Source organism: Jaculus jaculus, chromosome 12, assembly GCF_020740685.1.
Source record: "Jaculus jaculus isolate mJacJac1 chromosome 12, mJacJac1.mat.Y.cur, whole genome shotgun sequence".
Lineage (NCBI taxonomy): Eukaryota > Metazoa > Chordata > Mammalia > Rodentia > Dipodidae > Jaculus > Jaculus jaculus.
The window spans coordinates 24,152,278-24,164,544 of record NC_059113.1 but is presented as its reverse complement, the minus strand read 5'-3'; the positions used below and the strand labels follow the sequence as shown (position 1 = coordinate 24,164,544).

Genomic DNA, 12,267 nt, shown 5'->3' with positions numbered 1-12,267 from the left:
GAGTGGAAGCATTAGAAGTTCAAGGTCATCTTCAGTAGCTAAGCTAGTCTGGAATACAGAAAATAAAATCTGAAAAAAAAAATTCTACAAGTCCCTTGAAGTTTTTAAATTGTGAAATTGTCAAATATTCTGATGAGACAGGTACATTTATAATACCAAACAGTAATCCTCTACCAAGTAGGTAATTTATTTGATAAAGTATTTTAATTCTATTAAATTGTGACATCAAATACATAAACTAGTATAACTAGAATGAATGACACACTCTCAGAATGAGATTGCAAACTATGGAGGAGAAGAGACAGTGGCACTGGTAATGGGGTAGGAACTCAGTGGCAGCTAGTGGATGTGAAGGAAGTCACAGTGGTGAGAAGCCAGGATGTTAGTAGGTATGAGAGGGGAAGCGTTAGTCAAGAAGCGGTGTTGCCACGTCAAGGCCCTTCCCCGCGAACACCGTAAAATGCAGAATGACAAAATGAAGATGACAACTACATTTAAATAAAATGTGACTTACAAAACTGGAAAGTCCAAAATACAATTAATTATATATGACTACTTGGTACATATCTGTAAGACTACTGGGTATATATCTATGAGAGAATGTTGGAGAATGAGGTGTACAATGTAACTGAATTTTAGCTGTCCAAAATTTTTAGTATGGTTGAGTACAAAGAATATTAAGCCTAAAGGAAAAAAATGTAAGAGTTTTTGTGTACATCTAGCCTCTTACAAGTAAGAAGTCCTGGCAAAACATATATTTATAAATTACAAAATATGTACAAGTCTTAACTTTCCAATTGTAAAAAGTAGCTTTGGGCTGGAGAGATGGCTTAGGTAGTTAAGCACTTGCCTGTGAAGCCTAAGGACCCCGGTTCAAGGCTTGATTCCCCAGGACCCATGTTAGCCAGATGCACAAGGGGGTGCATGTCTGGAGTTCACTTGCTGTGGCTAGAGGCCCTGGTGTGACCATTCTTTCTCTATATCTGCCTCTTTCTCTCAAATAAATAAATAAAAATAAACAACAACAAAAAGTAGCTTTTTTCTTTTAGTGCTTAGTAGAGAGTACCAGACAGAAAGAAGACACTAAGTATATGTTAGTATCAGTGTGTCTTTTATTAATCTTTGCTTTTAAAAATTTATCACTACTAGCTGAGTGTGGTGGCTCACACCTTTGTCTCAGCACCATGAAGACTGGGGTAGGAAGATTGCTTTGAGTTCCAGTTCAGCCTGGGTTAGAGTGAGACCCTGCATCAAAAAAATCCCCAAATCATTGTTTTATTTGTCCCAATTAGAATTCAGCCAAGAAAAAAGAATACCATGTCTCAGCTCTCACCAAATTCCCTTCATGTCTAACTAGAATAGAAATAGCATCTAAATACAAGCCTGTTTCTCTTGTATTGTGCTTGTGGGACTAAAGCAAACACAGACACAATTTCATTTATGCTTCATAGCTAAGGAAACTTGCAGATAGGGACACATGAAATGGATCATCCAAGCTAGGCAGCAAACCACAGAGGCACTTTAGTGGGCCTCATGTTTTACATCATACGTTCACAGTGACAGCTAATACTTAATTTATAAACTTACATATGTTTATTTTTAGCTTTCTACTCTATTCCTAAAAACAGAGAATACCCCATTCCTAGATAAGTGAAATATTAAAATTCTGCTCAAGAAATATTCATCATTTAGTTTGTGTAAGAAGTTCAATAAATATCATGACTATTTTGTTTTTCATAGGAATACCGATATAGGCAACATCACTTAGCCTTTCTTAGTCCTACTGTGTAATAAAGATGGCTAGCTGGGCCTGGAGAGATGGCTCATTGGTTAAAGGCACTTGCTCACAAAGCCTGATGGCCAAGTTAGATTCCCCAGTACTCATGTAAAGCTAGATGTACAATGTGGCACATACATTTGGAGTTTGCAGTGGCAAGAGGTCTATTCCCCCCACCTCATTTTTTCTCTCTGTATATAAATAAGTAAGTAAATAAATAAATAAATAAAACTATTTTCAAAATGCAGTTAGCCAATGCCTAACAGCTATATATTTCCAAAGACCCCCCTATGTATTAATTAGAATCTCAGGATCTGATGAACTTAACACTGCATAAAAAGTCATTAATTAATTAATTTCCTATCCACCTTAAAAATCAATGCATCTCCTTAGAGATTTAACCTTTAAGTATTCTTATATTGCTTTTTAAATCTTTGACAGAAAACGTGATCAGAAATGGAGAAATTCTGTATTTTAATTATTAAGCTAAACTAAATTTAAAAAACTAAACTTTGCCAAGTGAACATGGTATAATAAAATTTCAAAGGAGTGGAACTAGAAAGAAATACATTGTTTAAAAAAAAAAAAGGATGGGCAGAAAAGATGGCTTTGTGGTTAAGGCACTTACCTGTAAAGCCAAAGGACCCAGGTTTGATTCCCCAGGACCCACATCAGATGCACAAAGTGGTGCATGCACCTGGATTTTGTTTGCAGTAGCTAGAGGCTGTGCCCATCCTCTCAATCTCTCTCTATCTGCCTCTTTTCTAACAAGTAAATACATAAAATAAGATAAATGGGGGGGGGGGGGAAGGATGGCTTAGCAGTTAAGGCACTTGCCTGCAAAGCCAAAGGACCCAGGTTCAATTCCCTGGGTCCCCTGTAAGCCAGATACACAATGTGGCACATGCTTCTGGAATTCGTTTGCAGCAACTGAAGGCCCTGGAATGCCCATCCTTTCTGTATCTGCCTCTCTCTCTCTTTCAAATAAAAACAAAACAAACAAACAAGGAATCAGGTGTGGTGGCACACATCTTTAATCCCAGCACTTGGGAGGCAGGCTTAGGAGGATCACTGTGAATTTGAAGCTACCCTGAGACTACATAATGATTCCAGGTCAGCCTGGGATATAGCAAAACCCTACCTCTAAAAACCAAAAGGAGGGCTGGAGAGATGGCTTAGCGGTTAAGCGCTTGCCTGTGAAGCCTAAGGACCCCGGTTCGAGGCTCGGTTCCCCAGGTCCCACGTTAGCCAGATGCACAAGGGGGCACACGTGTCTGGAGTTCGTTTGCAGTGGCTGGAAGCCCTGGCGCGCACATTCTCTCTCTCTCTCTCCCTCTGTCTTTCTCTCTATGTCTGTCGCTCTCAAATAAATAAATAAAAAATTAAAAAAAAAACCAAAAGGAAAAAAATTTAAAATAAAAAAAAGAAATCAAGGGCTGGGGAAATAGCTCAATAGTTAAAGGTTACTTCCTTGCAAATTCTGTTAGTCAGAGGCCTGGGTGTGATTTCCCAGCATCCATATAAAGCCAGATGCAACGTGGTACATTTATGGCGCACATGCGCCTATACAAACACATACAAATACAAATACAAATAAAATAAGCTGGGCGTGGTAGTGTACACATTTAATCCCAGCACTTAGGAGGCAGAGGTTGGAGGATCACTGTGAGTTTGAGGCCACCCTGAGACTACATAGTGAATTCCAGATCAGCCTGGACTAGAGTCAGACCCTACCCTGAAAAACCAAAAAACAAACAAACAAAAAATTAAAATAAAAATTTAATGCCCAGCGTGGTGACTCATGCCTTCAATCCCAGCACTTCTTGGAAGGCAGAGGTAGGAGAACTGCCGTGAGTTTGAGGCCAGCCTGAGACTGTATCATGAATTTCAGGTCAGCCTGGCCTGGAGTAAGACCCTGCCTTGAAAATAAAAAATAAAATACAAATTTAAATGCTGAATCAAGACTAAGGAGATAGCTTTTGGTAAAGTTCTTGTTATGCAAGAATGAGGACTTAGGTTCAGTTCCCTAGTACACAGGTAAAAATCCTGATTGTGGTGTCATGTGCCTGTAATCCCAATGCTGATGAGGTAGAGAGAGGATTTGCAGGTAGCCCAATGAGAGAGATTCTGTCTCAAAACAGATGGATGGTATTCCTCAGGATGACACCAAAGGTTGTGTTTCACACACACGTGCATATGCACATATGTAATATGAATAAAAAATACAAATAAAAGTTCAACCAGGGGACAATAAAACTAATCAACTTCAGTGAAAACAACTGACTACCATTAGACTTAATTATTATTAGACCATAGGAAAAAGTACAAAGAACAAATTAGTAAAAACATGTTTCACATTACTAGGTATGGAAGAAAAAGGAAAAAAAAAAAATCAAAATTAAAAATAAACAACAACTTTGGGTTAAAAAAATTCCATCTTCCTCAATTGTAAATAACTATACAATAGTTACTGTCATTATTTTGGATGGCCTCTGCCTACCTAGTATCCTGCTTCATTTCTCTTGATTCCTTTTATACTACCTTTCAGTTACAATTCTGTTGGGCCTATCATATAATGAATTTTTTCTATATAGATTACTCCTAAACATTGCCAACCATAGTTTTACTTAAATAAACTTTTTCTATACTGTTTCCCTGTTACATTTTATCTCAGATTACATAATTATTTGTGTTATTACTTAGAGATTTTTTTCTCTCTACTCAAGTTCTGAAAAGACAAGTCTCATGTCCGTTTTTTTCTGGAACTAATAATGTATCAGTTCAATAAATACTTGTGAAATAGTAAAATAAATCAATTGGAAAAGAGGAAAGTATCGATTTAAAATAAAATTTACCTGCTTTATGTATGATAAATTTGAACATTTTTTTAAAAAAGATCTCCATTTAGTTGCTTTCTATAGAGGGAACAAAAAAAATCTACTGAGGATTAAAAGAGCACTTTACAAGAATTTTCAAGATACTACATCATTACCTACATATTGAAGTTGGCATTCAAGTCACAAATCTGTGACCTTGAATTTGCTCTACACATAAAAGTACTATTTTTTTCCTAACAGTATCTGCAAACTTAATTTAACTTGCCATAAGAATAGCCTTTTAAATTCTGATCAATGGTTTTATTCATTTATATTCCACATCATAATTAAATCTATACTAACTTTCAAATCTCATTTAAGTTTGAAAGCAAATTACTAGCAAAACCATAAAAAGTGGGAGGCCTTGGAAAGAAGTTACCATTAATACTGGTGCTTTACCTAAAAAGTATACTGCATACATTACTTTCAGGAATTACCTTGTTTCTGCTCACAGTTCACAGCACAGCCTAAAATAAGTTGGAGCATCCTCCCAAGCTCTGCTGCATCAGAATGCTCCCCAATAAGGTTCACATCAGGAAGGGTAAAGTCATTAATTTGTTGTCCTAAAATCTGAAGGAAGAGAAAAAGATTACATTTGCACTCTGAATTTTATGGCAAAATTAAATATTGGACAAATACCAGTTTCCTATCACCAAGAATTCACTATGAAGGACAGAGTTTTTCTGTCAATCTCACCCCCAATTGCTATACTTCACCTTGAACTTATAATTAATCAGCTTGTATCATAGCATTCTAGCTTCGATCTGGTTTGTATTCTTAATCAAGAAGCCCTTTATTGTTGATCCTTCTGCTGCTCCAAGGAGGACCAGGTATTTGCTCTTGTATGCACGAGAGCAAGAATGATCTGAATTAGACAACATCAAGGTTGAGATTAAATAAAAATTGGTGGTTCAACGATTTCTCTTAGCCACTTTCATTCTATTTGACTGTGTTGGTAGCAGGACATCTGCATTAGAGAAGTTTCCTTGTATGGGGAAATTGGTTCCAAATGCAAACATGTGAAGGCCTCTCCTGATAACTCTCTTGAGAAGGAATTCTGCAAGAAGGAAACCCTCGGTGACTGGGCATACAGATCAATTGGGGGAAAGCTTACCTACCATGAACAAAGCCCTAGGTTTGATCCCTAGCACTGTATACAACCTGACCCATGGCATCTGTAGTCCCAGCATTCAGGAAGTAGAGGCAGGACTATGACAAGTGTAAGGTCTTTCTCAACTACACCATCAGATCAAGGCTGGCCTAGGCTCGATGAGACTTTGTCTCAAGGGAGAAAACAAATAACAAAAAAGGTCTCAGATATCACTCCTTTTCACAAGGTTTAATCTATTTATCTATCTGAGATGGAAAGGAAAAGGAGAAGGAAGCAGCAGCAGGAGAGAAAGGAAATGAATATGGGCATGCCAGGACCTCCTGCCACTGTAAACAAATACCCGATGTACCACTTGGTATACTTAGTGTTATGTGGGTAATGGGGAATCAAGCCTGGGCCAAAATGCTTTGCAAACAAGTACCTTTACCTGCTGAGCCATCTCTCCAGCTCCAGGCTATTGTGTTTTTTAAATGCTCATATTTAAATACTTTGGTCTAATACTAATCTATGTGTACTTTTATTTTCTTGGAAATTAATAATTATTTAAAGTACTTTTAGACTGTCTAGATGACTAAAACTTGAGTTTCTATGTGACAGCAGTGCTAGTGTTGGTATACAATGACCACGTCAGGTGTGAGAAACAGTAAGAAGCCTGTGCAGACAGCCAGGGCTAACAGGAAGACATGGTGATGGGCTGGCTGTGAGGCTGAATTAATAATGTTCTAGCTGAACTAGTACAGGCTCAGAGAGAGAAAGTGGGAGCCAAGTTCAAAGCAGCATAAGCTGGCAAAGTTGAAAGCTGAGGGAAGGCATGGCTAGTAGCAAGTGAAGCAGGTGAGAAGTGGCTAAGGCAGACGTGGGCTTGGCATATTCTGCGGCACAAAGGAAGGATGACTGCAGCTGTGGTGCCATGAAGGAAGAAAAAGTAGTGTTAAGCGGTGGTCACAGAACTCAGTTCAAAACTGGTGGCATAAGATAGGTAAGAGATCATGGCATGTACACACATATACACAATTGCTTTTTAAAAGAGTGAACCACAAAAATCTGGGACTGGTGGAATAGGCCTATAATCCCTGCTTCTTGGGAAGCTGAAGCAGGAAGATCATAAGTTCAGGGTTGCATGAGCTACAAATAAAACTGAAAGTAGGGACAGGGAAGTAGCTCAGCTGTGCAGCACTTTCACAGTCTATGTGGGGCTTTAGGTTCAATCCCCAGGATTGGGGGATTAGCAGAGTAGGAGGATTGCTGTGAGTTCAAGGCCACCCAAAGACTATATAGTGAATTGAAGGTCAACCTAGGCTAGTGGGAGATTGTACCTTGAAAAGCAAACAAACAAACCAAAAAAAAAAAAAAAAACCCAAAAAAACAAAAAAAAAAAAACCAAAGACTGTATTGAATCATGGAAGACTTTAAGATGAATTTAGTAATCCAAACACAAACTAAATTTCTTTTTTTAAAACTGACTTTATTATTCTGTAAATATAAATTTTACAAAGCACTTTACAACTAATGATGACATCCTTCTGTTTCTTATGGACTTCCACCTTTGTGAGATGATCTTAATAGTGAATTTTCTTATTTGTTGACTTTTTTGGCTGGCTCATCCCTTACTAGAGTCATGAAATGAGGATGGGGCCAGACTCAACATAGCCATTGTTCTATCCCAGTACTCCCCCTCCCCAATGTTGTGACATAGTAGAAACTCAATTTTTTAACTGACATAAGCTAATTTTCACTTTTTTTTTACAATTATTCTTAGAGTCAAGACTACATATCAACAAAAAATGATTTTTTAAATAATTTTATTTCTTTATTTGAGAGAGTGAAAGAGGCAGATAGAGATATAGATGACAGAGAGAGAGACAGAGAATGTGTGCGCCAGGGCCTCCCCAGTCACTCAACACCAGACGCATGCACTACCTTGTGCATCTGGCTTATGTGGGTATTGGGGAGTTGAACTTGGGTCCTTATGCTTTGTGGGCTATCACCTTAACTGCTAAGCCATCTTTCCAGCCCCTAAGAGAATTTTAGTAATCTAAAAATAAGCCAATCACATTTTGGCTAGAGGTGGTGGCAAGGAGAGCTAGATGACACTTACTTTGAATGTCTAATAGGTTTTGCTGATGATATTTAAAGAAGGAAGGGCTGGAGGATGATACTAAGGTTTGAGGCTGACATGCTCGATAGATGTTAGGTCATTTACTGAGACGGGGAAAATAGATATTATGGATATAAATATGAGCATAAATGTAGACAAATTTGTAAGGAAAAACATCATAACAGAGGATTTTAGGCAGGGCTACATCTATTCACCATATGTAATTCTGAAACTTAAAATAAATGGACTAATTCTACTGTATGAATTATCCCCAGGTGTCTGGACTGTGAGGATGAAGTGAGTTACCTGAGTTCAGGGGCATGACACAGAATAAAACAAAGCAGACAGCAGAGCTGAGGAAAATGGCTCATGGTTCTGATCTACCGTTATAAGTAGAGGAAGAAAGAAGAGACAACAACATAAAACAATGAGAATTACTCATCTATTCATTATTCAGCACCTAACAGATGGTTGTTTGAACCAACATCTTCAAGGACTGTATTTATTTTGTAGACAATTTTTCCATAACCTGGAAACCATTAAAAATTAAACTATTAAAAAACTATAAACACTATTAAATTAAAAATCCTATAATATTATTCCTAAGTAGAATGAGAGACCCTTACCTCATGATTATAATCCAAGATTCCTTTTAAAATTTTCTTTAAATTGCTAATCTGTTAAAAGAGAAAAACAACTGGATAAAAGAAAAGCATAGGCAAAGCACAGATTAACATTGAGACTTGAGGTGAGTCATACAGCAGGTTCAAGTTGTATTCCTACTACAAAACTCTAAAACCCCAAATAGTCCAAAGTCTAAAAGTTTATTTTTATTTTTATTTTTTTTTGAGGTAGGGTCTCGCTCTAGCCCCGGGTGACCTGGAATTCATTATGTAGTCTCAGGCTCTCTTCACACTCATAGTTGGGATTAAAGGTGTGCAACACCACATCTGGCTGAAAGTCTAAAACTTTTTGAGTAGCATGTTGGCACTTTAAAGCATTCAGACTTTAGGCTAGAGAGATGGCTTAGTGGTTAAGGTGCTTGCCTGCAAAGCCAAAGGATCCAGGTTCAATTCCCCAGTATCCATGTAAAGCCATATGCACAGGATTGTGCATACTTCTGGAGTTTGTTAACAGTGGCTAAAGGCTCTGGCATACCCATTCTCTCAAGTAAATAAATTAATAAAATATTTTGAAAACATTCAGACTTTGGAGTAGTTCAGATTTCAGATGTGGGACTGGATTTTCAACTCTTAAAATTAGCAACCATTACAAAATGCAAAACAGAAAACCTTACAAAATCCAAAACACTTCTGGTCCTAACCATTTCACATAAAGGATACTCAACCTATATAAAATAAAATAACAGTGTATTTGAATTACCAGCATCCAAAACAAGGCCATGGCTTAATGACATAACTGCAGAGTAGCTGAGTAATACTCAGATTCAATTACTCACACATTTTGCAGGCAAAGAAAGAAGAGATGCACTCCTCTTTCTGAAGACCTGAGTTTATGACTGTTTTTCCCTAGGAACGATGCACCTTACTTAAGAATTTAAATTCTAATCTATACCATGAGACAAAAAGGATATTGAAAATTATCCCTGGAAACCACTTATTCCATCATAAAAGTATAGTATGTCCAAATTCTTCCTAGGTCTGATTCCTAAAAGCTAATTCCTGTAAGTATGTAATAATTTTGGAATATAAAGCTTAAAAAAGATTAGGACTTGGGGATGTAGACCAGCTGGTAGAGAGCTTGACAAGCAGTATGTAGAACCCTGGGTCTGATCCCCAGCACCACAGAAACTGGGGTGGGCACCGTGGTGTGCATAGCTGCAATGCCAGCACTCAGGAGGGGCATAGTGCAGGCTGGAGGACCCCAAGTCCAAGGTCATCCTTGCCTAGATAGCGAGTTTTAGACCAGCTTGGGCTGAGACCCTGATTCACAAAAAAGGCTGGAGGGATGGCTTAGTGGTTAAGGTGTTTGCCTGTAAAGCCAAAGGACCCTGGTTCTATTCCCCAGGACCCATGTTAGCCAGATGTACAAGGGGGCACACGGATCTGGAGTTCGTTTGCAGTGGCTGAAGGCCCTGGTGTGCCCACTCCCCCCCCTTCTCTGTCAAATAAATAAATAAATAAATAAATAAATAAATAAAAATAAAATATTGTTTAAAAAGAATTACCTTTCTTTAAAAAACAACAACAGGGCTGGAGAGATGGCGTAGCGGTTAAGCGCTTGCCTGTGAAGCCTAAGGACCCCGGTTCGAGGCTCGGTTCCCCAGGTCCCACGTTAGCCAGATGCACAAGGGGGCGCACACGTCTGGAGTTCGTTTGCAGAGGCTGGAAGCCCTGGCGCGCCCATTCTCTCTCTCTCCCTCTACCTGTCTTTCTCTCTGTGTCTGTCGCTCTCAAATAAATAAATAAAATTAAAAAAAAAAAACAACAACAAAAGCCGGGCATGGTGGCGCACGCCTTTAATCCCAGCACTCGGTTGGCAGAGGTAGGAGGATTGCCATGAGTTCAAGGCCACCCTGAGATGACAGAGTTAATTCCAGGTCATCCTGGACCAGAGTGAGACCCTACCTCGAAAAACAAAACAAAACAAAACAACAACAACAACAACAACAATTTAGGACTGGAGAGATGGCTCAGTAGTTAAGGTACTTGCTTGCAAAATCTGATGGTGTGGGTTTGACTGCCTAGTACCCACATACATCCAGATTCACAAAGTGGTGCATGTGTCTGGAGTTTGTTTAAAGTGGCAGGAGGCTCTGGCACCTCTATCCTTGAAAAAAATAATTAAAAAAAAAAAAGAATTAAAAGGAAACAACTGGTGGGTCGCAGTTAATCCTTTTGTGTGCACGTATGTGGTTGCATGCATACTGGTACATGTGTGTGCAGAGGCTATATGCTGATATTGGGTATCTTCTTTGCTGGTTGTCCACCTTATGCATTAAGGCAGGGTCTCATATGAACACAGAATTTACTGATTCAGCTAGGCTTGCTCCAGGGATCCTGTCTTCATCTTCCAAGTGCTGGGATTACATGTGGGCAGCCATGCCTATGTGAAATTTATGTGGGTGTTGAGGAACCAAACCCCATCTTCACACTGGCATTTTGCACGGTATCTACTAAGCCATCTCCTGAAGTTTGCAAACAACATTTTAAAAAATAAAAAGTATCACTATAAAGAGTAAGGACAAAAACTTGCTCAGCTATTCATGCATATACAATACACTTGGGTGAGAAGCAGTTTACAATTTAAAAAGCATGTTTCTAAAGTATGAATTTTAGTCTAAGAAGATTAAAATATACTGGAATTTAACACTAGTAGGAAGGAAGTTATAATATTTCAAGAAGTGTGTGTATGTATGTTTTTTTTCAGGAAGTGTTTTGGTAAGAGAGTTCCTGAAGATTTTTTAGCATCACCACCAGCTTCAAGTAGCGCAGGACGCTGTGTGCTCTAAGCACTTTACAGAGTAACTCACTCATTCCTGTTATGCAGCTCTCACTACAATTCTTTTTGTACAATGGGGAAATCAAGGCACAGTAAGGCACATATGCCCAGAGAGCAAATGGCAGCACTATAATGTACATATTAAGTCTCTGGCTCTAAGCTTCAGCTCTCATAATATTTTACTGACTTACAATATGGCATCTCTAGGCAGGTAACTTCAAGATTCTATTAATTTTCAATTCTAGATTAATTCTCTATAAGCTATCCAACAATCTAAATTGCATTGGATATGGCAGGTAACCTAAATATTATACAACACAAATACTTAAAAATTTAAGATAGAAAAATAAAAATGAATACCTTTAACCTCCAATTATCTCCCACTTCAGTTTTAATTCTGTTCAGCCAATTTTCATCAAAATATGCAGGATCTCTGGAAATAAAGAAATAAAAATGTATTTGCCAGCATGAAGGACCAGATAAAACTAAGTTCTCCAACATCAGCTTAATTGCTATTATGTCATTATAAAAGGTAGGCATGTAATAAAAAAAAATCCAAAAGACAAGAAGTGGAAATATATAGTTAATATATTGTAAAAGTGGGCTGGAGACATGGCTCAGAAATTAAAGAAGCTTGTTTCTAAAGTGTGATGGCATGGGTTTGATTCCCCAGTACCCACATAAAGTGAGATGCACAAAATGGCACAAGCATCTGGAGTTCATTTGTAGTGGCAAGAGGCCCTGGTGCACTAATCTTCTCCTTTCCTTCCTTCCCCCTTCCCTCTCTGCTTGCAAATAAATAAATAAAAATATTAATGTATATGTATACATTCTAATAGTGAGTTATAGTTGAATGCATAAAATTGTATTTTGGAATTGTCAATAGCACAACACCATTTAAAAACAGAATCAATAAACACAAAAAAGAACAAGTTGATATGGA

At 38.1% G+C, this 12,267-nt stretch overlaps 1 protein-coding gene across 2 annotated transcripts in view; it reads right to left on the bottom strand.

Moving 5' to 3' along the window:
- The window catches only part of Hook3 (hook microtubule tethering protein 3), a 103,298-nt gene that overhangs the window by 73,608 nt on the left and 17,423 nt on the right, over positions 1–12,267 (bottom strand). For both annotated transcript variants that reach the window (XM_045131223.1, XM_045131224.1), the window contains exons 3-5: positions 11,685–11,757; positions 8,489–8,539; positions 5,091–5,223 (exon numbers count right to left, since the gene is read on the bottom strand). In XM_045131223.1, coding sequence (XP_044987158.1) covers positions 5,091–5,223; positions 8,489–8,539; positions 11,685–11,757 — 257 coding nt within the window. The remainder of the gene's footprint in view (positions 1–5,090; positions 5,224–8,488; positions 8,540–11,684; positions 11,758–12,267) is intronic.